Source organism: Mus caroli, unplaced genomic scaffold (genome assembly GCF_978045245.1).
Source record: "Mus caroli unplaced genomic scaffold, Mus_caroli_1 scaffold_13, whole genome shotgun sequence".
NCBI classification, from domain to species: Eukaryota; Metazoa; Chordata; class Mammalia; order Rodentia; family Muridae; genus Mus; species Mus caroli.
In genome coordinates this window covers 111,613,776-111,639,819 of record NW_028227268.1, presented here as the reverse complement: position 1 = coordinate 111,639,819, position 26,044 = coordinate 111,613,776, and the positions used below count along the sequence as shown (strand labels likewise).

General features: G+C 42.6%; 2 protein-coding genes across 4 annotated transcripts in view; both read right to left on the bottom strand.

Annotated features, from left to right (window-relative positions):
* Nucleotides 1-231: 231 nt before the first annotated feature.
* Nucleotides 232-10,351, bottom strand: Fignl1 (fidgetin like 1). Of its 2 annotated transcripts, XM_021176933.2 has the most exons (3): nt 10,292-10,351; nt 5,730-5,845; nt 232-2,826 (listed from the first exon to the last, which is right to left on the bottom strand). In XM_021176933.2, the coding sequence occupies exon 3, from the start codon at nt 2,814-2,816 to the stop codon at nt 789-791; it is 2,028 nt and encodes a 675-aa protein (XP_021032592.1). In that variant the 5' UTR covers nt 2,817-2,826; nt 5,730-5,845; nt 10,292-10,351; the 3' UTR covers nt 232-788. The 2 variants fall into 2 exon arrangements, with proteins under 2 accessions (XP_021032592.1, XP_085685232.1); XM_085829106.1 differs by lacking the exons at nt 5,730-5,845; nt 10,292-10,351 and having other exon boundaries at nt 232-2,524; nt 2,614-2,760.
* A 5,166-nt stretch (nt 10,352-15,517) lies between these two features.
* Nucleotides 15,518-26,044, bottom strand: part of Ddc (dopa decarboxylase) — an 83,787-nt gene continuing 73,260 nt past the window's right edge. For both annotated transcript variants that reach the window (XM_021177576.2, XM_029483720.2), the window contains exons 12-15: nt 23,590-23,688; nt 20,811-20,912; nt 16,629-16,846; nt 15,518-15,934 (exon numbers count right to left, since the gene is read on the bottom strand). In XM_021177576.2, coding sequence (XP_021033235.1) covers nt 16,646-16,846; nt 20,811-20,912; nt 23,590-23,688 — 402 coding nt within the window. In that variant the 3' untranslated portion in view covers nt 15,518-15,934; nt 16,629-16,645. The remainder of the gene's footprint in view (nt 15,935-16,628; nt 16,847-20,810; nt 20,913-23,589; nt 23,689-26,044) is intronic.

The window sequence follows — 26,044 nt, the reverse complement described above, 5'->3', positions numbered from 1 at the left end:
TGATGCAGGGAGAATGGTTCATGCCACCATGGCTGCATACCAGTTGAAGGGGAAAAACAAGCAGACTACAAAAGCATAGTAAAATCATATACATATATGTTGTATACAGGACTGTTTAAAACAAATAATTTGAAGTTATAGCAAAATTAAGCAACTCCGTCAAAATGATAATAAACTAACAATTTTTATTCTCTTTAATTTAAAAATATTTAGTTTGAAATAGGCTTTTAAGAATTATCAGACAAAATGGTAATAGAAAACTTTCCAGATCCCTTGAAAAAAGCCACACTTATCTTTTGAGGCAGGCTACATCCCTGATACAAGATTACATCTTGCTATTTCTAACATGTTTTTATTAGTTAATTTTAATAGAAAAAAAGCCCACAAAACAAGTTACAAACCAGCACGGGTTAAGGTAGTTTACTTCCTGTTGCTTTCACTGTAGCTTTTGGTAAGATCTTAACTGTAAGTCAAGAATGCAATGCTGTTTCAAATATAAGCAATAATAATACCACACTAACAAAGTTTATTATTACCAGACTAAAGTTCTAAATTTGAATTCACTTAGAAACAAAAGGTCATTCTATTTAAATGAAATGTTTATATATCATGTAACTGGAAGGCAAATACAACATACCAATATATCAGTCAGTAGTCAAGCTGTTGTCACTCTAATCTGAGGCACAGAAATCAGGATGCACTCCAAAACAATACAAGTAGCAGAGCAAGCTTCCTATGCTAAAGGTAGACTACTACTAGGTAACAGCTTCTCCTTTCAGTCGCTGCAGTCACTTTCCACAGCCAAATGTTTCATTCCAGTTTTCATAAAGCTCCAAGTCTTTTGGAGATACAGTAGGTCGCACAGTTTTAAAAGCATTTTCAAAATCAATATAAGCTATTGGTCGAACTTGATCAGGACTTATGGTAGCAATGTCAGCAGTGTGCAAACTGCGAATAGGACCAAGAGAAGCCTCTCTGCAAAGCTGTGTCATATCTGCTCCAGAAAACCCATCAGACTGCTGAACTACCAGTTCAGTTTCTTCTTCACTGAGACAACATTGCTCCTTAGACATTAGATTACGTACTATCTGTTTCCTGGCTGAAGCTTCTGGGAGGGGAATATAAAGTCTTTTCACCAATCTTCTCCGGGCAGCTTCATCAATCTCTTGGGGCCGATTTGTAGCTCCCACCACAAGAATCCGGTCTTCAGAAGATGTGGTTGCTCCATCTAACTGAACTAAAAATTCTGTTTTTATCCTTCTTGAAGATTCATGTTCACCATCTCCTCGTTGAGACAATAAAGAATCAATTTCATCAATAAATATGACAGCTGGCTGCTGACACCTTGCCACAGCAAACAATGCACGGACCATTTTTTCTCCCTCACCCACCCACTTAGAAGTCAATGATGAAGCAGAGATGCTGAAGAATGTTGCTCCAGACTGGCTAGCAATGCACTTGCCAATCAGAGTTTTACCAGTCCCTGGAGGGCCAAAGAGCAGAATTCCTTTAGGGGGCCCTCGCAATCCAGTAAAGATATCTGGCCTCATCATGGGCCACACAACGATTTCCTTTATTGTGGCTTTGGCAAATTCTACTCCAGCAATATCGTCCCAATGTACTGGAGGCCCATGGTCCATAATTTCATTCATAATAAGTTCGACCATCCTTGGCTCCACGTTCTTCAGACAATCATCAGTGGGGTATGCTGCTTCTGCAGACCCTGCCCTACTAGACGTGTGCTTCTTTCCATTCTGCTCACTTCCATCTTGCTTATTAGATACAGGAGGAACAAACTTTCCAAATATCCCTCTCGATCTCCCAGCTCCCAGAGACTTTTTTATAACACCATTAGAAGATTTAGATGTATGCTGGGATTGATGGCCCTTTTTTTTTTGATCTACCCATAATTGTTCTTTTGCAGTTTTAAAGGTAGGCAGGCTATTATCTTCCCTTCGGCCTCTGTCTTCTGTTTTACTAGGAGCCTTATTCAGTGTTGGATTGGAAAGCATGTCAATAGTGTCAGAGTCATTAAAAGCCTTCCTTTCTAGAGGATTTTCACAGCCAGAAGGAACACAAGACAGATTAGATAAGAACATATTTAGTCCTGTGCTAGTTTTAGGAAAGCTTTGAGTGTCCTTTTCGGTGTTTCCAAATAATGGTGTCATGTGAAATGTTGCAGTGGCTGACTCACCTAAAGATGTTGAGGAGGTGAGACATGTCTTAGTGGTATTAGTTTCCTTAGGCAGCCGAGCACTCTGAAAAGGGGAACATCTCAGACTGCTCCCTGGAATGGCTTGGGTCTTATCTGTGTCAGCATCTTCAGAACCTCCACAAACACTAACCTGAGGAGCCTCAAAGATGGTGGGCTCTTTACACATGACTACTGATGCATCAGCAGGTTCCAACAGAGACTCTTCAAATTTCTTGCCAGCCTGCATCATCTCCTGTACACTACTCATTTTGAAAACATTATCTATTGACAATCCAGACTGCCACTTGTCACTGTCAGCCTGTTGAGATCCTGCCAAAGCAAAAATGCTCTCTGCATAGTTATTCAAGCCAGTTACAACATTGTCAGAATCAATAATTGCAGAGTATTTTTCTGTATACCTTTTGAACAGGTTGGTAGCAAAGACCTGAGAGATCTCGGAGTTGGCATATGCATACTGAATATGCAGTAGTAGTGCACGGTATGCATCGGCCTTCTGCTTTGGTGTACATAAGCTGGATGTAACCACACAGTAATTCTTCTGCCATTCGTCCACCTGCACAGACCTAGTCGTCTCCACAGACATGGAGCTGGACGTCTCCATGTCAAAGGTTCTGTAACACAAGACAAAATTGAAGGCAAATCAGTATCAAGAAGAAAACAAAAGTATAAAACTCTCCACTAAAAAAAAAAAAGTACAATAAAATTTATAAGGTTCATTTATAAAGACAGATTATTTGTCAAAGAAACATCTAGTTAATCATATATTTCACATACTCGTGACACAAAGATACAATGATACAGTCTTCAAGATTAAGGACAACCAAATGATTTCATAGATGCGAAACTGTTTTACTTATAAAGTTATTTTCCTACAGAGAAAATATTCATAGGTTTAAACAGAAAGGACTTAAAGGTAATCAAAGAAAGGACTTGGGAAATGTGATTCAGTTGGTAGACTGCTTACTAACATGCCTGAATCCTAGTGTTTGATCCCTAGCACATATACACTGGATATAACTATACATGCCTATAATCATAGCACTTGGGTGGTAGATTCAGCAAGAGAAGTTCAAGGTCACCACCTTCAGCTACATGGTAAGTTTAAAGCCAATTTGGGATACATGAGACTCTGTCCCCAAAGCTTTCATAAATAACTTAAAGAAGGGAAGGATTTATTAAGTGACAGGTGACAGGAGACACCCAATATGGATACACGGCCTCCATACACAGGTGTATGTACAAGAATATGCACAGGGGCTGGAAAGATGGCTCAGCGGTGAAAAGCACTGACTGCTCTTCCAGAGGTCCCGAGTTCAAATCCGAGACATGGTGGCTCACAATCATCCGTAATGAGATCTGATGCCCTCTTCTGGTGTGTCTGAAGACAGCTATGTTTATGTATAATAATAAATCCTTTTTTAAAAGAAAAAGAATATGTACAAAAAGACAAAATTAACTAATTGTTCAATTTCCCATTCTCATGAGAATGGTCATCCAAACAAATCAACAAAGAAACTTCAGACTTAACCTACACCAGAAATTAAACAGACTCAACAAATACTTACAGGCTACTGTATCTAACAGGAAAAAATTCTTCTCAGCAGCCAACAGAATTTCCTATAAACTCTCACTTTTTACGTCATTTATCATGTCTTACTACATATAAGAGAACCAAAATATCCTCCTGTGGGGTGGAGAAGATGATTCCTCAAGCACTGTCCACTCTGTTTTTGGAGACAGGTCTCTCCCTGAATGGGAGCTCACCAAGTAGGTTACAGGTTGATTGGACAGTAAACACCAAGGACCAGCCTGTCCTCCACAGCATGATTACAAGTACCTGCCACCATATTTCCTGTCCAGATTTCTTTTCTTTTTTTTGTTTTGTTTTGGTTTGGTTTTTTTCGAGAGTTTTGTTTTGTTTTGTTTCGAGACAGAGTTTCTCTGTAGAGCCCTGGCTGCCCTAGAACTCACTCTGTATGCCAGGCTGGCCTCGAACTCAGAAATCCGCCTGCCTCTGCCTCCCAAGTGCTGGGATTAAAGGCATGTGCCACCACCCAGCCAGATTTCTTATATAGGCTCTGGGGCTCAAACTTTCATTTTTATGCTGTACAGCAAGCACTTCACTAAGACTAAGCTATTACCCCAGACCAGAGTTACAAGACTCTACAAAAATGTGAAGGCGGCTGGAGAGATGGCTCAGCAGTTAAGAGCACTTGCTGTTCTTGTAGAGGACAGAGCAACCACATGGCTACTCACAACCACCTGTGACTCCAGCTCCAGAGGATCTGACACCTTCTTTTGGCCACAATGCACACACTCATTAGCACACACACACATACACATACCCCTTCTGAATATATAAAGAACTGAAAAAACTATCCCTCAATCTTCCAATCAAAAAATGTGCTAATGAACTAAACAGTTCTCAAAAGAAATACAGCCAATAAATACTTGCACAAGTGCTCAACATTCTTAGTCATCAGGGAAATGCAAATTAAAACTGCCTTGAGATGCTATTTCCCGGTCAGAACAGTTGTCATCAACAAAACAAATGCTGCCAAGGATATAGGGAAAGAGAAACCATTATTCCCTGGTGGTAGAAATGCTCATTTGTTTGGCCACTAGAAAAATCAACATAAATGCTGCTCAAAAAAACTGAATATTGTACTCTTGGGTATATACTCCAAGAATTCTAAGTCCACACACTACAGAAATGCTAGTGCATCCATGTTTATAACTACAGTATTTACAACAGCCATAAAACAAAACAACTTCAATGTCCATCAATGATGACGTATAAATACACAATGAAGTTCTATGTAGTCATAAAGAAAAATGAAATCCTGACATTTGCAGTAAGTCAATGCAACTGAAAATCTTATGCTATGCAAAATAAGACATTCAGAAAGACAAATACTTCGTTCTATCACATGCAAAATCTAGATTTAGAAATTTTATGTGCATACACACTTATATGTGTTTGTAGGTCAGAACTAGAAGGGGATCATGAGAAGAGGTTGTGATTTTTAGGAAGTTGAGAAATAGAGCAATGAATCATGTAATAAGAAGCTACAAAGAGTTAGAAATTGTGTGTGTGTGTGTGTTGTGTGTGTGTATGCATTTACGTGTGTCTTTTGTAGACCATGGAAATAGGAGGTGATCATGAGAGGAGGTAGTCATCCTTAGGAAGGAGGGAAATAGGGCAATGGGACAAGTAACAGGAAGGCAAAAGGGTTTAGTGAGGGAAGGATCAAGGGAAAAGGGTAGGAGGCAGCACTAAGGGGAACAAGTCAAAACTAAATATGAAGATGCCATAATGAAACTTTAAATCTTAAGGTTGTTTTCTAAGAAAAATCAGATAATATTATGCAAGTCACAATTTTTGGATGTTCATATTTTTCTGAAGGAACCATTGTGAGAATCAAATCAGGTGATTATGAAAATGATTTGAAGACTTGTACCCCTGCTATACAAATGTGGAAATTGAGCTGAGAGAGTTAAAGAACTGACTCACTAGAGAGAACTCTGCTGATTATGACCAACGGCAGAAATCAGGGCCACGTTCCAAGTGAAGCTCTATGTACTTTACCAGGCACTGACTACTTCTCGATGTTATCAGCACAGGATGAGCTGCATGGAACAGAAAGGTGGTGACATGTTTAATATCTTTAATGATTTATCATGAATAAACACTTGATGGCACAAATCTTCCAAAATTTCCCCCATTTCTCAATGTTAAAAATTAAAACCTATAAAAAATAAACTCTAAGAATAAGCCAAATAGTCTACTAGATAGGGGTTTTATCTCAGATTTTTCCTGAGATAGTCTCATAAGCCCCTTCACGTTGTTGTAAAGAATCTTAGGGAAATATACAATTGGGCCAAGGAGATAGCTTAGCACAGGCCTGCCAAGTTAAGTTCTCAGGCCTACATAGTTCCTGAAAGCAGTCCCCTACCATCCACATGCACAGCTTGGCACAAATGTGCCCCACTTACCACTAAATAATGTAAAAACTACTTTTGTAATGTACAACTTGTTTGCCTGGATACTAAGATGAAAAAAATTTTAAGAAAACCATTTGGTTTCCTAAGAATTATGATAAAGTAAAAGAATATCTACATTTTAAATTTAATTTCTATTTATCTGGAAGTATAGCTAAATAATCAATACTTTCTATGTGAGCTATATTTAATACAGCTTTGATGGTGGTGATGGTGGTAGATTTTTGAGAAAGGGTTACTCTGTGTAGCCCTGGCTGCCCTGGAACTCACTCTGTAGACGAGGCTGGCCTCAACCTCAGAGATTCACCTGTTTCTGTCTCTGAAGCACTGGGACTAAAAGAGTACACCACTCCTGGTTAATATAGCTTTTATCTCTGACAATGCTGTGAAAAAAATTTACCACATTATAAGTAGGTATACATACACCTCTGCTTATAATAATAGGAAACTTAACATCTAGTGAGACTATAACTTAAATTGAAACTGGATCAACAGCTCTGAGGCAAGTAAGTAGCCCTGCTTTCATCTGCTTTAACCTTATTTTACTCTCCATTATACAACACCAAAAATAAGAATCTGAAGGAAGCCGGGCGTGGTGGCGCACGTCTTGAATCCCAGCACTTGGGAGGCAGAGGCAGGCGGATTTCTGAGTTCAAGGCCAGCCTGGTCTACAAAGTGAGTTCCAGGACAACCAGGGCTACACAGAGAAACCCTGTCTCGAAAAAAACAAACAAAAAGAACCTGAAGGAGAGATAACTTGGAAAATATCATCCACAAAGGTTCACAATGATTATAATTATCTTTATAGCTTCATTTCAGTCTATCAACTAAAATCACCTATTCTAGTCATTCTCAAAAAACTGTCCTCTTCCACCACTATCTTTGTATTTAGAAGTTATCGACCAAGTTTTCCTTCCTTTCCAGTCAGTCATATCCCACAACTACATACAACCAAAAACAGTCTGTTGCTCAATGACACAAGTACTGACCTATCTAACACTTCTAAGTCATTTTAACCTTTGTGCTTGATAAAAATCTATAAAGGAGGGGCAACTGAGTTACATTTCAATTTTCTTTACTTTGTTAATTTTCTGATTAAGAATGTTTTGGCACACACCTATGGTCACTTGATCTTCGACAAGGGAGCTAAAACCATCCAGTGGAAGAAAGACAGCATTTTCAACAAATGGTGCTGGCACAACTGGTGGTTATCATGTAGAAGAATGCGAATTGATCCATTCCTATCTCCTTGTACTAACGTCAAATCTAAGTGGATCAAGGAACTACACATAAAACCAGAGACACTGAAACTTATAGAGGAGAAAGTGGGGAAAAGCCTCGAAGATATGGGCAACAGGGGGAAAATTCCTGAATAAAACAGCAATGGCTTGTGCTGTAAGATCGAGAATTGACAAATGGGACCTCATGAAACTGCAAAGCTTCTGCAAGGCAAAAGACACCGTCAATAAGACAAAAAGGCCACCAACAGATGGGGAAAGGATCTTGACCTATCCTAAATCAGATAGGGGACTAATATCCAATATATATAAAGAACTCAAGAAGGTGGACTCCAGAAAATCAAATAACCCCATTAAAAAATGGGGCTCAGAGCTAAACAAAGAATTCTGTCCTCTTCCACCACCATGGAATACCGAATGGCTGAGAAACACCTGAAAAAATGCTCAGCATCCTTAATCATCAGAGAAATGCAAATCAAAACAACCCTGAGATTTCATCTCACACCAGTCAGAATGGCTAAGATCAAAAATTCAGGTGACAGCAGATGCTGGCGAGGATGTGGAGAAAGAGGAACACTCCTCCATTGTTGGTGGGATTGCAAGCTTGTACAACCACTCTGGAAATCAGTCTGGCGGTTCCTCAGAAAATTGGACATAGTACTACCAGAGGATCCAGCAATACCTCTCCTGGGCATATATCCAGAAGATGTCCCAACCGGTAAGAAGGACACATGCTCCACTATGTTCATAGCAGCCTTATTTATAATAGCCAGAAGCTGGAAAGAACCCAGATGCCCTTCAACAGAGGAATAGATACAAAAAATGTGGTACATTTACACAATGGAGTACTACTCAGCTATTAAAAAGAATGAATTTATGAAATTCCTAGGCAAATGGTTGGACCTGGAGGGCATCATCCTGAATGATGTAACACAATCACAAAAGAACTCAAATGATATGTACTCACTGATAAGTGGATATTAGCCCAGAAACTTAGGATACCCGAGATATAAAAGACAAATTGTAAAACACATGAAACTGAAGAAGAATGAAGACCAAAGTGTGGACACTTTGCCCCTTCTTAGAATTGGAAACAATCACCCATGGAAGGAATTACAGAGACAAAGTTTGGAGCTGAGACAAAAGGATGGACCATCTAGAGACTGCCATATCCAGGGATCCATCCCATAATTAGCCTCCAAACGATGACACCATTGCATACACTAGCAAGCATTTGCTGATAGGACCCTGATATAGCAGTCTCTGGAGAGACTACGCCCAGGCCTAGCAAACACATAAGTGGATGCTCACAGTCAGCTATTGGATGGATCACGGGACCCCCAATGGAGGAGCTAGAGAAAGTACCCAAGGAGCTAAAGAGATCTGCAACCCTGTAGGTGCAACAACATTATGAACTAACCAGTACCCTGGAGCTCTTGACTCTAGCTGCATATGTATCAAAAGATGACTTAGTAGGCCATCACTGGAAAGAGAGGCCCATTGGACACGCAAACTTTATATGCCCCAGTACAGGGGAACGCCAGGACCAAAAAGTGGGAATGGGTGGGTAGGGGAGTGGGGGGGAGGATATGGGGGACTTTTGGGATAGCATTGGAAATGTAATTGAGGAAATACGTAATAAAAAAAAAATGTTTTGGTCATTCAAACTTGACAGGAAGCTACTGCAAACAAGAACTACTTCTCATTGTATTTAAGTTTTCTTTAGTACCTAGTTCATGGTATCCACTAAAAATGATTAAAAACTGGAGGGCCTACTATATGCCAGACATCATTTTTGAACTTTACAGAACTCTAGTTTACTAGTGGCAAAGTAGCATAGGAATTTAGAACACAGGATCTGAAGCTGTAAAGACCTAGCTTTAGACACTGGACTTAAAAGTTTTAATTAATTGTAATTTATTGGGGAAGAGTCTGAGAGCAACGTGCAGGAATTGGGTTTTCTCTTTTTACCAGGACGGTTCTTAGGGATCACAGGCTTCAGGTCCTCAGGTTCGGCAGCTTTGACCCACTAAGCCATTTCCCATGCCCTGAATTCTGAATGCATAATCTGCTCTTTCAGCAGTGACTCTGAGTATTTCTCTTAAGCTATGTCTTCACCTGGGGAGAAACAGCGTGCACCATTATTTAGCTGACAGGTTGTTGCATTATAGGGTCCCCAGAACTTAGAAATATGATAGATTATGAATTATTATTTCTTCCCTTTGGAAGGTTCCCCCCTCAGGCCGTAGCGACTGCGTATGGCCTGGAACCAGTTATCACAACTGAAAAGTATCTTTATTCCAACTGCTGGGGGTCAGAAGTGTGTCTGATTTCTAGGTATTGACACATACATCAGGTAGGGGACTCCATTCTAAATACAATTCACGTATACTTAATATATACATTAGCTACATAACCAGACGGTTAACTGTAGATACTATTTTCTGAGCAGGAATGATTTTTTTTTAAAACAGTTTCATGATGAGGATGTTATTTTAGGCGTCAAGTTTAGATGCTGGAGCATTTCTGATTTTCGGAGAAAATTCACTTGTGTTAGTATTGCCGAAAATGAATACATTTAGGTGGCAAACCGGATACAGCCTTCCCAGCAGTCCTAGCGGGGGGGTAGCTGTGGCTGGCTGATCCCGAACCGTCACGCCCAACGGCGTCCCTCAGCCCCAGCCGCCGTCTGGCCGCGGGCTTCCCAAGGCCACCCTCTCCGACAACCCGAGTCTAAGAACGGACAGAACAAAACAAAACCAAAGTACACGCCGGCATGGCAACCACAGCCTCCTCCCGCCGGCTTAGCGGCGAACAGCAGCCTACCGGGGCCCACCTGTACTCCCTGCCGGGACTGCAGCCACCGAAAAGCGCGCCTTTCGAAGTGCGCCTGCGCGAAGTGACGGCTCGGCCCGCGTTGCGCATGCGTGTATGAGTAAGGGCGGCTGAGCGCGCGCTGCACGCAGCGTGAGGGCGGAGTCTCGGAAGGCCTGAGGTCACCGCCCAGGCCTTAACGCGGGAATTTGGGTTTCCGGCCCGCGCTCTAGGAGGTAGATTTAGCCCGCGCGGTGGCGATAAATCTAAGCACTCCCTTGCCTTCCGGTTCACTGCAGCCTTAATATGTTCTTTTTGCCGAGCTAGGTGCTGCAAAGGCACCTAGGCAGAGGCAGTGAGAGAGGAAAGAAAGCTCAGGATTGTAGAGAGCAGGAGTCCCCTGGGAGGGCGAAACCGGCCCGGGAGGGGGAAGGGGAGGTGTAGCCTCCGGGCCGCCACTCCAGAGCCTGCCCGCCCCGGCGCTCTCCGGCCTTAACCAGTTCAGCAGCAGTTATCCAATAGTGAGACTCGAATAGAGGAAGATTTAGCAAAAGCTACAGCCAGCATTAGACGGAATGCCGAGATTACCGAAGCAGTAGCTGGCAGGGGTCCAGTAAGAACTGAAGAGTTTATTTTTTTAACTAATCGTAGGGAGCTAAAACATGGACAAGCTTGGAGTCCACGAGGGAACGTTCCCCTCGTGGCTTTGGGCCCCACCTCACCCCACCCCCACCTCTCTATTACCAGCCAAGACGGCTTGCAATTTGGGGAGAGGTCACCAAGGGTTAGGTTCTTAATTGTTTGTATAGGCATAACAAGCCATTGGGTCAGGCTCCAAGCAGTCGGGAGCTGATTGTCAGAGAGGGAAGAGGAGGGGGGCTGTGCTGGGTTGGTTTTTTTTTTTTTTTTTTTGGTTTCTTTGTCTACAACCCTCATCGCTAAGCCTGCCTGTTTTCACTGGGAAAACTTAACTTTTCTTTTATTCATCCTATCTCCTTCAAATACTGACCCAACACTCCTAACCCTGCTTGCTCTACGGCTCTGGGCATTTTTAATCAGGCTGAAGACCTTCCTTACCCATGCAGCCATTCCCAGGCCTGCATTGTTGAGCCTGCCTGCTTTTCTGACCTTTAACTCCAAAAGCATGGTCTTCTCTTTTCCTCTTATCCGTCTGCCTCCTCCAGAGGCTGCCAAGATGTCTAGCTTGTCTTATTTTTCCCCTAAATTCAAAATTGCCTTTCAGTTTCCTACTGAGTCTGGGTTTTGTTTTGTTTTGTTTTAATTATTTTTTTATAAGACCAGGAATCCTGCAAAAAGCAACATTATTCTCTGGCATCCGTCTTTTTTAACTTGGCTTTGTTAGGCTCACAACCCAATGTGTACTGTGGAAGAGTTTAAGGCTTAAGCTATGCAAGTAGTAAACTTGCTGACCGTGAACACAAACTGCTTTTGATAAGACTCTTTTTTCATGGGCAGAAGTTATTGGACCTGCAAGAAAGAAATTGCCACCTAAGCAGACAGAACTGGTCCTTGGTGGGAGAGCTTCTTCTTGTTTATGTATTTATGAGTTTATAACCATAATCTCAGACAATGCTTGTGTACAGTTCAGCTGGCTAATTTGTTTTGGTCAGAGAAAATAAAATGATCCCAAATAATATGCATCCTCTGCCAGAAAAATTGTGTTTGGAAGCTAGCAAGATGTTTCAGGTAAAGGTACTTCCTGTGCAACCCTGGTGGCCTTAGTGTGGTTTCCAGAACCCACGAAAAAGTGGAAGGATTAAAAACAACTCCACACAGTTGTCCTTTGACCTCTAGGCACATGTCCTTTCCCCACAAACACAATAATAAGTGTTTTTAAAACTGTGTTTGGCCGGGCGTGGTGACTCACACCTTTAATCCCAGCACTTGGGAGGCAGAGGCAGGCAGATTTCTGAGTTCAAGGCCAGCCTGGTCTACAAAGTGAGTTCCAGGACAGCTATACAGGGCTATACAGAGAAACCCTGTCTTCAAAAACCAAAAACCAAAACAAAACAAAAAACCAAAAACCTATGTTTGTAGGCAATGTGAGAAGTGGGCTGTTGTAGAGATAGGAAAGAAGATGGGGCAAAATTAAATCTGTCTCTTTCTCCGAGATTCCCCGAGTACAGTTGGATTTCTCCTGAAATCCACTTCAAACATGCCTTGGTGAAAGAGGACCAGTGAAGATTGGAGATGTAGCCAGCCATTCCTCGGATATACAGTCTAACATGAATGGAACATACAGTCCTAATGAAAAGTTTTCATTAGACGGTGCTCTCCCCGACGACCAGAGGCAGAATTTTAACAAGTCTGACAAAGTTCTTGTTAGCCTTTATATTCCTGAATGGGGCAACCTTCACTCTACAAAATAGAACGAGAGCCGGTACTGGGCAGGAACAGGAGTCGGAAAGGAGCTGACAGGTTGGTATCAGCTCACGTCAGCTCACTTTTCTTGGGAGGTTAGAGCAGAGGGACTTTATCAAGCTGAGGTAGTTTGGCCTCTGGCTGCTGTGAATTTCCTGTGTTTAGGAAAAACTGGTCCATGTGTGGATTCTTCTGCTTCTAGTTTGAACAGGCTATGGGGTCATGCCATAATTCTTCTTGTGACTGTTTATTGCATGTCTGCTTTGGGGAACCACACAAGTTTCTTTAAAAAGACCTTTTCAAATATTACCAGTTTGTGCAAGCAACTTACTTTGCTAGTAATTTTGTATTGTTTTTCCCATTACTTTTTACAAGGGTATGTTGTGGCACACAGAGAGAAGTGCTCAAGAAACAGATTTTGATACCAAAGAAGTAAACACTATTAATATTTGGGAATTTATATTATTCATTAAAAAAAAAATAATACAGCAATCCTTAGGCCAAAATGCTATTGGGTAAGTACCATGCCTCCTCAAATGTGAACTTTCTGAGTGGAATACCAGTAATACCATTTTTGAGTTTATGCCATCGATTGGATTCAATCGATGTTAAAAGTTCAATCCTGCCTTGCCTTGGGGTCTTGTCCTATATCCCTTTCCCACGTCCTTCTATCTCCGCCTTTTCTGTATGCTGACTCGTATTCAGTCAGCCTGACTTGGATCTCCAGTTCCAGGAAGCCTTCTCTTTGCTACATTCTAAACAAGAGATGTTCCAGGATAAGTCTTTTGTTGGCTTTCTGCTGTGTCCAGATAAGTCTCGGGCTTTCTCAGCTCTAGTTTGAAGTGCCTGGAATCAGTAAAAACCTGAGGTCTAGCATCTCGCATCACTGCCACCAGAGGTCACTGTGCTCCAATGAGCAACTGCAGTAGGCACAGATTTAAATGCACTTGCTACACGTCTGGGCATTCTCAATTCTCTTTTGTTTGGTTGGTTTTGATTTTTCAAGACAAGGTTTCTGTGTGTAGCTTTGACTGTCCTGGAACTCACTTTATAGGTCAAGGTGGCCTTGAACTCAAGAGATCTACCTGCCTGCCTCTGGCTTCTAAGCACTGGGAGCACTAAAGGCCTAAAGCACTAAAGCACTATGCCTGCCTGGCTTTGGAATACTGACTTCTATCTGAATAATGTATAGTTGGGATCAAAGGCAAGATTTACCCAGGCAGATAAATGGACCTTGTCCCATAAGCACCAAATCCCTCCCCCACACCCCCACTGCCACCCATGCAGCTTAGCTCATGGAATTTTTCCATTTTTTTTCTTTGTTTTGTTTTTGTTTGTTTGTTTTTCGAGACAGGGTTTCTCTGTGTAGCTCTGGCTGTCCTGGAACTCACTTTGTAGACCAGGCTGGCCTCAAACTCAGAAATCCGCCTGCCTCTGCCTCCCGAGTGCCGGGATTAAAGGCGTGCACCACCACACACAGCTATGGAATTTTTAAAATGGATATTAAGTTGGTATTTTTAAATATGGATAACAGCACCTGGCATAGAGTAAGTGCTGGTGTATGATTTTGTTAACTGGGAGGAAGCGCTTCTTCCTGTTTCTAGGGCTGAGTGTTTTGGTGTCTGAGCACCATGTTGAAGAAAGGCCAGAAGATGGGATGTGCTGCTAGCAACTTGACACAAAGCTAGAGTCATTTGAGAAGAGGAAAATGCTCTCACTAGATTGACCTGTGGGACATTTTCTTGATTGAAGATTTATATGGGAAGACTGGCCTCACTATAGGCAGTGCCACCCCTGGACTGATGTGGCCTCATTACTGTAAGAAAGCAAACTGAGTAAAACAACATTACCCCATGCCCTCTTCACTAGGTCCTGCCTTGAGTACTTCCTTGACTTCTTTCATTGATGGGCTGTGATGTGGAAGTGGGAGCCAAATCAACCCTTTCCTTCTCTAGTTGCTTTTGATCATGGTGTTTTATCATAGCGCTAGAAACTCTAATAAGACAGTGGATGCGCTAAAAATGAGCCACAGTTAGACAAGACTGCATCCTTCCTGGGTTTGAACATAAGCTGAGATCTTAGACTCTATTCCCTAAAGATTCAGACCATTTTAGAAAGAAGTACTCCAGGCTTTCAGATTACCCCTACCTCCCATTTATGCAGTCTAGGACCCAAGCCCAAGGGAAGATGCCACCAGGGGTGTTTTTCACCACCTCAAGTAACATAATCAGTGTAATCCCTCAGAGTGTGGCCATATGCAACCTAAATGAGAAATTCCCTGGAGGCATGTCTCCTCGACGCTTCTAGATCCTATCAAGTGGATACTCACTATAAACCACCATACCTGTTAGCAACACAAGGACCTCATGTGAATGCCGTTGACAATTCTAAAGTCTCCAAGGGAACAAAATACACTTATGCTGGGACTGGGGAGATGGCTAAGTAGCTAAGAGTGCACACTAGTCTTGCAGAAAACCCACTTAGTTTTTAGCACCCACAATTAGAAGGGTTATAATTGCCTATAACTGTAGCTCTAGAGGATAGAATGGCCTCTTCTGGCCTCTTTGTGCAACATGCACACACACACGCACACATACACACACACTTAAAAATAAATCTACAAAAAAATAACATTTTTCTAAAATCAGAATCATTCCATATAAAGATCAGAGATTATTTGAGTAAATACCTAGAAATTGAACTCATGAAATCTAAGCAGAACTTGAGTGTTGTTAATGATTCTGAACAGTGACTGACATATACCAGGCTTTCATTAAACACATGATGACCAAGTGTCTGAAAGGGTTAGTCAAGTTCACAAGAATGAGTCTGATACAGTGTAAAACAAGATGCTTACTCAATACAGTTAGTATTGCACATAGGTTGTTTATTTAGTATTTAGCCATACAGAGGACAAGTTAACAGCCATAGATATACTCTGAAGGTAAGACCAAAGACTGCCCTGGAAAATATTTCTATAAGCCTATCCTGCTACCAATGACCTTATGAGCACAAAGACATCTTATTATCAACAGAAGTCACGGCCACACAAAGAATAGAAGCTAGAGCCACTGACATTAGCTTTCCACACAGAACATACTTTTCCCTGGACAATACAGAAAATATTTCTTCATTGATAAGTCACCAAAAAGTCAGTCAGAGGTTTCTGGTTAATATTGGAGACACACATGACACCACATATAATCATGATTTCACGAAGACGGAGTGGTAGTTATTTTTCTCTTTCCAGTTTTCAGATAAACTTCTTTTCAACTTTTGATCTCTATGGGAGAAAAAATAGCAAGAACTTAGAGGCTAACTTAGTAATAAGGAAAGCTGGCAATGTAGCTCAGTGGTAGTGCACCTGCCTAGAAGTTCTAGCCAAGATCCTTGTTCCTTTCCCGACACTACAGTAACAAAAATAAAATAATAAAAATTAGAATTCTGTGTACTTCTAAACTGACTTCAGAGAAGGAATACACTGTTTCTGCAGTGTCCAATACAATAGATCATTTTAACAAAAGAGTTCATGTTACCAGTCTAACATTTCTAATGATAAATCTTATAAATTACTCTGGCTGTGATTCTTCCTCTCTGATAAGCAGCACAGAAGCCTGCCTGCCCTTCCTTACCATCGCAGTTTGGGTCTTTCCTGACGGTCACATGAAAATCCCATTTACTGTTTTCATATAGCTAAAGCTTATTTGGATAGTTGCTTTGGTCAGTGCTGTTTGGGGAAATCTGAAGGGAAAGTATACAGCAAGATCTATACACTATTGTATATAAGCCCACAGAAATGAATACAAATTCAGTCTGTAGAATCATGGCACGTAACACTCTTTCTGCTTCTCCTGACTATGATACAGTTTTCTCTTCCTCACTGCACAGCTGCTTAGCACTAAGTGGCCATGCTGGGACTGAGCTGGAATCCTGATGCCTACACAAGGAAACAGATGTCCCTGGTGCAGCTAGCTTACCTGAAGCAGCTCTGCTTTCATTCTTTCTCTGCCCCCAGCACACTGCTTGCTAGATCACTGATGTGTTCCCAGGCCAGCTGCACGTGGGCAGACTCCACAGTGCGAGCGCACACAGCAAAGCGTAGCACAAACTTGTCTCGGAGACGACAGGGAACCAAGTGGATTTTTTTGGCGCTGTTTATTCTTTGTAAGAGAGTTTCGTTCAACTCATTGGAGCCCTGGGGGAATTAGAAAGCAGATCCATCGTATAATACAAAGTCTAGTAACACCTAGAGATGGTAGACAACGAAGAAACCATCTTTACTTTTCTTTTACGTGTAAGATGGCAGAAAGTTTGATGAAATGACTAACATGGGCTTAAAGAACTTATAAGATAACTTCTCCCTGTGATAGCATTTCTCAGCGATCTGTATTATCAGAAGTTGGCCTTCTTATCCTCCAAGTTTGTTTAAGAATGATGAAGGTCCCTGGAGGGACTGTCAGCAAATAGATGAGGATAAACTATGTGACCCTGTCTCTGGTACACTAGAGCAGCTTTAGATATATTGGAACCCACAGGACGTCTCAACAACAGAGACCATGGAGCACCCCAGGCAAGGCTAGCTGTTTCCCAGAAGAATCTCTAAAGGGCATTCGTAAGTGCGGGAATGGGGGATTATGGATAATCTCTATTCAGCCTCTCTAAAAAGAGAATAGTCAACAAGCTGGAGACAGGGAGGCCAGAGCCCTCCACTCCCAATGACTAACCAGAGATAAGAGGACCTTATCAAACAACACACAGCCATCACTTTCCAGCTGGGCCCCAAGTAGACAGCCTGGTAAGCTGTTCTCTGCCTATTTCTTTACTCCTTTGTATAACTGTCATGAAATGGCTTCCAAGCTGTTAAGCCTTTCAGTCTAGCAAAATGTACCAGGGGCTGGTTTCAGGCTTCACTCCCTAATCATAAGACCCTTGCAAGGCTAGACCACTATTCTGGATTTTAAGGGTCGAGAGGTAGGAGGATGCATGGAAAGGAAAGTGTTACCTCTGCCTGGACCATGGCAGCTGGATATTGAGAACTGCTCTTGGCCTTAGACAGATACACATGCTTCTAGCTTCGGGTCTGAGTGTGACATCTAAGAAAATCTTTTCTCTCACTATACGTGAGAGAACTACAGGCTATTCATATTGTTGGTAGAGATGCTGTAACTGGACAATAAGGTCCTATTCAAGGAAGGATCACACACACACACACACACACACACACATGAGAGCACGCACTTGAAATTCATATAACACAGAAAACAAAAGCCAGTTATTTAGGGAAAAGTTGTGTGCTATTTTCAATTGCTTTAGTAGAAAGCACTTCCAAGAAGCAGGACCAGAAAGCAAACAGAAATGATCAGAGATGCAATAATGAAGAGGCAAAAGTAGGGCTAGAGAGATGGCTCAGCAGTTAAGAGCACTGACTATTCTCTCAGAGGTCCTGAGTTCAATTCCCAGCAACCACGTGGTAGCTCTCAACTATCTGTAACGAGATCCAATGCCTGTTTCTGGAGTGTCTGAAGACAGCCACAGTGTACTCACATACATAAAATAAGTAAATGCGTTTTTAAAAAGATTTATTTATTTATTTCATATATGCGGGTACACTGTCTCTGTCTTCAGACACACTAGAAGAGGGCATTGGATGCCCATTACAGATTGTTATGAGCCACCATGTGGTTTCTAGGAATTGAACTCAGGACCTCTGGGAGAGCAGACAGTGTTCTTAACCACTGAGCCATCTTTCTAGCCCTAAATACACACACACACACACACACACACACACACACACACACACACATATAACACACACACACACATATATATATATATATATTTTTTTTTTTTTTGGTTTTTTTTTCGAGACAGGATTTCTCTGTATAGCTCTGGCTGTCCTGAAACTCACTTTGTAGACCAAGCTGGCCTCGAACTCAGAAATCTACCTGCCTCTGGCTCCCGAGTGCTGGATTAAAAGTGTGCGCCACCACGCCCAGCTCTAAATACATTTTCTTAAAGGCAAAAGTAAGATAAGTAAGATAAAAGGAGTCTGGCCAGGGAAGAAGGAGTAACTATGCCATTGTAATGTCTCATACTTTATGTCTAATAATGGGCCACAAGGGCCAGAAAGTATAGCTTTGTGGTAGAGCAGTTGCCTAGCACCCTTGAGACCCTAGTTTTAATCCCCAATGCCACAAAAATGAATTTTGTATAGTGGATGCTACTTTAAGTCAGTAGAGTGGTGCATACCTGTAACCTCACCTTTTGAGAATGAAGATGAGAAAATCTGTTCAAGATAGTCTTGGGCTAATATAGCCAGTTTGAGAGTAGCCTGGGCTACGTGAGATTCTGTCTTAGTAAGTAAGCAGCCACTGTATATGCTTCTTGAACTCATCAAATTGGAAAAGACAAGGACAAGGTGGCAAGTCACACAATATACAGGCAAGAAAATAAGACATGGTGTTTGGCTAACATGCTTCCTTAAGAAAAAAGGCATAATCGTGGCAAGGAGATAACAAAGTTTCACAGAAGGAAAAGTTTCTTAGCCAAAGAGTCTGGAGGGTTCTGTGTGTGAGGGCTGTGCACACTACCATGCATGTGAGAAGGAGCAAAATCTGAGGCCAAGTGTATTTGGAATAATCCTAAATGATACAAATCCACCAATATCTTAGCCTTCACTACAACATCACATCAAAAGTGAAGCAGACAAGCATCACAAGGGCAATATTATGTAGAGGTCTTTAAGGAAGACAAACATGTCCTAAAATTATATTGTGATGATGACCTCACAACCAGAAATCACTCAAATGTATAAGCTAAAGGCCAACATGAATTATATCTCAATAAAACTATTAAAATTAAAATATAAGCATCCTACAAAACTGAAAATATCTTACAGCAGCAGTCCACCTCAATGAAAGCAAATAGTTAGAGGACAAAGAAGTCAACACAGTACCAATGCCAATGTTGGTAGCCCTGCCATATCCCATGCTCCACACACCGAACTCCAGAGACATATACTTGAGGCATCCCATGCAAGCTACCTATGGCCCACTTTCTTGGTCATTCTATACATCTTCCTTAGACATTACATTTTATGCTTGCAGAAAACATGAGGTTCCTCTCTAGCACTCACACCATAACGCTTGTGGTTGATCCTTCTAGAATCTCCCAAACTTAGATCTCATCTCAAACCTTTAAGGATCAAGATGAGAGAAGGATGTGGTACAGGGAGTGCAACACCATGAAAATGATGTATCCCAGATTGCTCCTTCTCATGATTGTTGTCTAAGCTTGAACAAGGAGGTCTCCTGAAGACCTTTTGAACTGATTCAGAAACTTCCAGTCAAGTGTAGTGGCATGTGTCTGCAGACCCAGCTACTTGGGAGGATCGCAAGTTTCAGGTCAGCCTGGGTAATTAATATCTTGGAGCCCTTGTCTCTTAGTTTTTAAAAGGGGAGAAAAAGGAGGCAGGTTCTGGTATTATGGCATAGTGTGAACTTGTCCTGAATCTGTGAAGCTCTGGGTTCCATCTCAGTACTGTAAAAAGGAGGAGAGGAAGAAAACAAAACATAAAACTGTTGGCCTATTAAAAGGCATCTTAGTAATGGCCAGAGCATCTGGTTTCGTTTATAAGACAGTGATGAGCAGGGCCTTTTGAGTAACATGGTTGTGTAAGTCTCTGCAAAGATAGCTTACTCCCATGCCGATCTGGGCAGGCTTCCCTCCCAAGGAGAACACAGAACTCAGGTACCCGTTCTGTGCAGGAATCTTGTGGAGGTATATATAGCCAGATGACTAGGACAGTGGGGTTTGTTTATCAACCCGGTTCCCAGATGTGCTGATGTTGTGTGTCCACAGGTGACCTGGTTACTGAGGCCACAGGCAACTCAGCAGAGGATTACAGTTCCAGAGGTATTGGATGGACTCTTGGCATTGGGTCAAGAGGAAAGCATCCAATCACAGCAGAGGAAACTGGGCAGCAAGTCCATGGAGGAGAGTCTACTGGGCCAGTCAGCCAGCCAGCACGGCCTGCTTAGCACCACAGGTCATGTTCTGTAGCCCTTGGCAACTGGTACACAACTTTGCTTGTGGATGTCATGAATAACACTTTATTGTGTTCAACAAAAACAAAGATGGCTGACACTGGCATAACATACCTTTAGCCGGAAGCAGACCAACCCAAGAATGACTTCTGTGCAAATTTCAAAGCGAGGGTCCTGGCGTACCAGTGACTCAAACTCATGAGACAGCTCCACATGCTGGAAAAAGGGAAGGGAAACTTGCTGTTTTTCTCATCACAACTTTAGCCTAACCCTGGCCACCCAGTACCTTATAGGACTGCACATCTATTAGTCAGTCACATATGCTGAGCAATGTTCTGCATCCTCACCAGCATTTCTCACATAGGTTGAGAAGAAACTCATCTGCCCTATACCACAAGGATCCCCGCTTCCTCAAAAACAAACAAACAAACAAACAAACAAACAAACAAAAACCTCATTCTCTTCTGTCCATGGATCTATGTTTTAACCCCCTTTCGTTTATAATTTTATAATAAACATTATAAAGAAGTAGTTGAAGATTCTAAAAGAAAAAAAAAGGCCACCTTGACCTCCTCATGATAGCTTTATTAATTTGTAGATAGGAAACTGAGACCCTGCAAGAACAAGTGTCATAGCGTACGTAGGCCTCAGGCATACCTGGGCTCAGCTGAGATTCACATCAGCTGTATCTGGTGTGGACACTGGGGTATCACTTCTGCAGTAAGTGGGATAGTGATCCCAGCCTGATTCCAACTTGCAGATAGGAATCACCCTAACCTGCCACATTCAAGAGCTGTGTACCCTCTGGTGTGATGGTGTGCACCTGTGATCACAACACCTGCAAGACTCTAAGAGTCTGAGGCCAGCCTGATCGACATACTGAGCCCCAGGCCAACCAAGGCTACATACTGAGACCCTATCTCCAAAATAATAAAATAATTAAAAGGAAAAAGAAAAGGCTATGTGATCTCATTGAATACACCAACTTATTTCATCTCTAGATGTTTAAAGAATTCAAAAACTGATTAAAACCACATACGAACATTTGCTCACTGTCCAAGGGCACACTTCGCTAATTGGAGCCTCCTGGCATCCAGCACTAACTTCCACAAGGCCCATCCTTTGGAAGAGCTGAAGCACACACAGCTTGTTTGGTCATAGATGCCACGGAAGCAATTGTCTCAAGTCTTACCACCAGAGGGCACCAAAGATTCAGGACTAAAATGCTCTCCAATTAGCTCAAGCCTAGGAACGCCATCTTTGACCATTCCTATGGTCGGTCTCCTGTGAAGGCTGGATTGGGGCCTTTCCAGAAAGAGGTGTGGTGTGTCTTTAACCTGGCACAAGCTAATCGCAGTGAGCTGTCCTGAACTGAGAGTCATCACCACTTTTGACTGATAAACCACTTGGGGTTTCTTTCTTATTACACACAAGTTGACTCACCCTCCTTATCCCGTTTGCAATTGGATCAGGGACTATCTAGAAATCTACACACACTCTAGGTTTCTAGTTCTTTCCCCTGTGTAGCTTCTTACACTGCTCAATGTTTGCATACATTTCCTTACAACAGTTTTGTGATCTGGATAGATGCCAGTTTATAAGAGGCGGGTACTCTTCTAACGACTGCTTTTCTGCATCCTGTCATAGAAGAGGGCCCAAGACACTCAGCCCCTGCCTTTAGCTGCACATCTGGTAATGCAGTGGGACTTAAGGGGAAAGCTGTCACCACCACAGGCTGGAAACCACAGGCATGCTTGCCTCATCAAGATGATGTTGTGGCTTAGAAAGGACTCAGCTGAAGTCATTGGGCCCTCTGCATCTGACTAAATGGGTAGACAAGTCCTGGCTCATACTCAGGGCTTAGCCTGAAAAAAAAAAAAAAAGTAGGGTAGTAGGACTTAGAATAATCAGTGGCCCTCAAGCTAGTTGAACGCATATCATAGTGAACTGGGTGGCTTGTTGGAACAGAAGTTCCATACTGCCCAGAAAGCCTCCTTGAGACAAAAGGACTAGATGCTATCTATCCCAACCAACTCAAAGGTTTTCTTAGTTTGGGAGGTTTTTGGTTGTTGTTGTTGTTGTTGCTGTTGTTCGTTTGCTTGCTTGTTTTATTTCATTTTGTTTGGTGGTAGTGGGGGAGAAAAACATTAAATTTACACACTGCTTTTAATTAACTTCCTGGAGCTAATAACCTATATTCTAATGAAAGTGTCTTAGAAGATACATAGAACCAGTTTGTGAGTGCCTTAATCGTAAAGACCCAAACTACTGCCTGATTCCAACGCTGTGCTTAAGGGAAAAAAAGAAAAACGCCCTTTCAGACAACAGCAGATCATGGCCGCCCTCACTCTCCAGCTTGAACTTTCCAGCCCGGGGCTGGGCCTCCCCTCCCCTCCCCCAGAAGCTCTTTCCTATGTAATCCAGACATTTTGGCCTCTCGCTCCCCCTCACTCCCCCCTCTCTGCATTCTCTCTCCCTGAACGCGCATGCTCTTTCTCGCTTTCTCTTCCCCCTCCCCTCTGTCTCCCTCCTCGTGGCGCCTCGTTCCTTGGGACCAGTGAACTCGCCCCAGAGCTGCTTCCCAAGAAACCTGCCTTTATTCAAACCTGGTTTGAATTGACTCGTTTCACTGGGGGAGAATAACTTATCGTATCCATTCCTCTGTCCCCAAAGGCCTGTCCCTTCTAGGAAATTGTCTGTCTCTGCTTGTATATGAAAATTCTGATGCCCTCATGTTTATGAAAGGGCCTCATGATGTACTTTTCAGAGCTTATCCCTGTTGTTAGGCAATGCATGATGGTGTTTGCTTACAAAGACACCTGAATTCGTTTCTGAGTTTCCTAAGATGACCGACCGTTAGAACATTACTCAGATAAACAAAGAAGGCAGTCACCTTTCGGATGTAAGCCTGCAGCCCCTTGACTCCGTACATTCTGAAAACAAACCACATTTTCAAAGAGCGAAATCGTCGCCCCAGTGGGATCTGCCAGTGCTGAAATAAAATATAAAGAACCCGTCAGTGAGAACCGTGCAAACAACCAGGCTCCTTTTCAGCTTCCCAGTCAGCCGGTTTCTTCTGGAAGCAGCCAGTTTCCTATAGAATGCCGGTTTCCCAGCCTGGAAGGCGTACAACTTGTTGTGTGAGCTGGGGAGAGGAGAGGGAGAAGATGCCTTCACATCCTGTGGAGATGAGGACAGAAGAAACACTGAACTGAACGAGAGGCACTGAAGTTTGCTATTTTCAAAGCACAAATGTCTGCTGAGTACACCCCAGAGGAGGCACTCCGGGAAGAAATAGGAATGATGTGGTCCTGCCCTAGGCAGCTTCCGAGGGGGCAGGAGGTCATCCAGGCAGAGAGAGGGTGCTGAACTCCTTGTGTGTCTGCCTTTCTCTGCCTGGATGCACTGAAGCTGCACTCTGAAACAGTATCAGCGCCTTTGTCTCACTGACCTCTGGGGAGTGACCCCTAATACCCTTTTACCAAAGAAGCCTGCCTCTGCTTCTCCTAGCTTTTCCAGACGGTCATCTGACAGGCTGTTCACACTGGCTCCTCACATTCTTCTTGATGGTGATGGATGATGGTTGGAAATGCAATAAAAGCACGTAGGAAAGGGCAGGCATGAGACATAGGCCTGTCGGGAGGATGGCCTTGCACTACTTCCTGGCTTTCTTTGAAATTCTTTTACTTGAGCTTACAAAGGGCAGGCTGGGGGAGGGGAGCTCTTTACTTCTTATCTAGTCCCTAGGCTCCAGTCTCCTGGAGAGAAAGAGCAGTCTCCCTTCTGGGTGGTGTTCTACAGTTGGGAAAAGCACCCTAAACTCACCTGCTGTCTGCTGTCTGCCATCACAGATCCGACTAAGAATTAGCCTTAGCTACAATTAAAAGTGACTCCGTGCTGCTTCTAGGAATACAAAGTTTATTTTTAAATGCAGTCGTTCCTCCCTGAATCATGAAATCTGAGACAACACCAAATTTATATATGCTGTTTTCCCTATACATGTATGCCTATGGTATAATTGCTTTTTGTTTGAGGCACAGTCTCATTATGTAGCCCCAGCTGGCATGGATTTAGTAGGCTAGGTTGGTAGGCGAGGAGAACCTCCTGCCCCTGCCTCTTGAGTTCTGGGGTTAAGGGTGTGCACCATCAGACTTTACTTCCTAGTTTAATTCCTTATTATTAAACTGTTTCTTTATGAAGGACTCTGGCTTTCCTGAATTATTATGCAGCAGTCCTACAATTTTACCAAGTATATAAAATCAGAATGAGACAATAAGGCCATAGGATGTGCAAAAATTGCGGATTTTTTTTTCCATTTTGCTTCTGCACAGTTTTTAAGTACCATTGTGGGGAAGGGGACATCTGACCTCATGCCAAGTTCACTTAAAACAATGGAGGGTCTGCTGACAATTGCTTACAGACTGGCCAACCTCTGTTTAACGTAGAGCTTTTCCTCTCCAAAGTCTGGCATTCATACCCCCACAAAAGTAATACAGATCCAAACCCCACAGAAGTGTCAGGATGAAAAGATTTTAAGTGATCTTATCCTCAAACTACTTTTAATATTATTCTTATAGTATCCCTTAAATTGTGCTTTCTAAAAGGTAACTTGGATCCTAAATAGGGCTAGCTTGTACAAAGTTAAAGGAGAAAATGGAGTGTTCTCTTGGCCATACCCATAGCTTCACAAGTCCTAGCTTTTCCCCATAGCACAAGCTTCCATGAGACTCTGGCCTAGGGGAAGATAGAATGAAGATTCCCTGGTAACCTGCACCTGCCAGCCCGCAGCTGTCATCAGGAGAAGGAAGGGTACTCTGTGTCTAGGAGAGGTAATCCAGCTACCCCTTATTATCAGTGGCTGACATACTGCCCCAAGAATTTAGACACACTACTTCCAACAAGATGCTTTGATAGTGTCTTGTGTTCACCATGCACACCCGCCTCCCCACCCAGCAAATAAGCCAGGTCAGATTTTTTTTTTTTTTTTTTTTAGTCAGAGAGGCAGCAGATGAAGTGGGCCCCTTCATGTTCTGAGAGAGACAGCAGATGCAGTGGGCCCCTCATGTTCCCGGCCAGGCTTGGCTTCTATTCTTGGAAGAAACCTCCCAGCATTACTTGCGGTTCCAAATTCCTTTCCAGAGCAAAGCTGGGACAACCTGGTGTTTTCAAAATCCAGAAAACATTTGTGGTGAATAAAAAAAAAAAAAAAAAAAATGAAGAAAGAAGTAAAGTGAGTAGAGGAAAGACTGCCAAGACTACGATCCTGTCCAAGAGGCTGGCTCTTCTCTGACTCTGCCCTAGCACTCCCCAGGACACTGCCCCAAGTACAGGCAGAAGGCAGAAAAAAG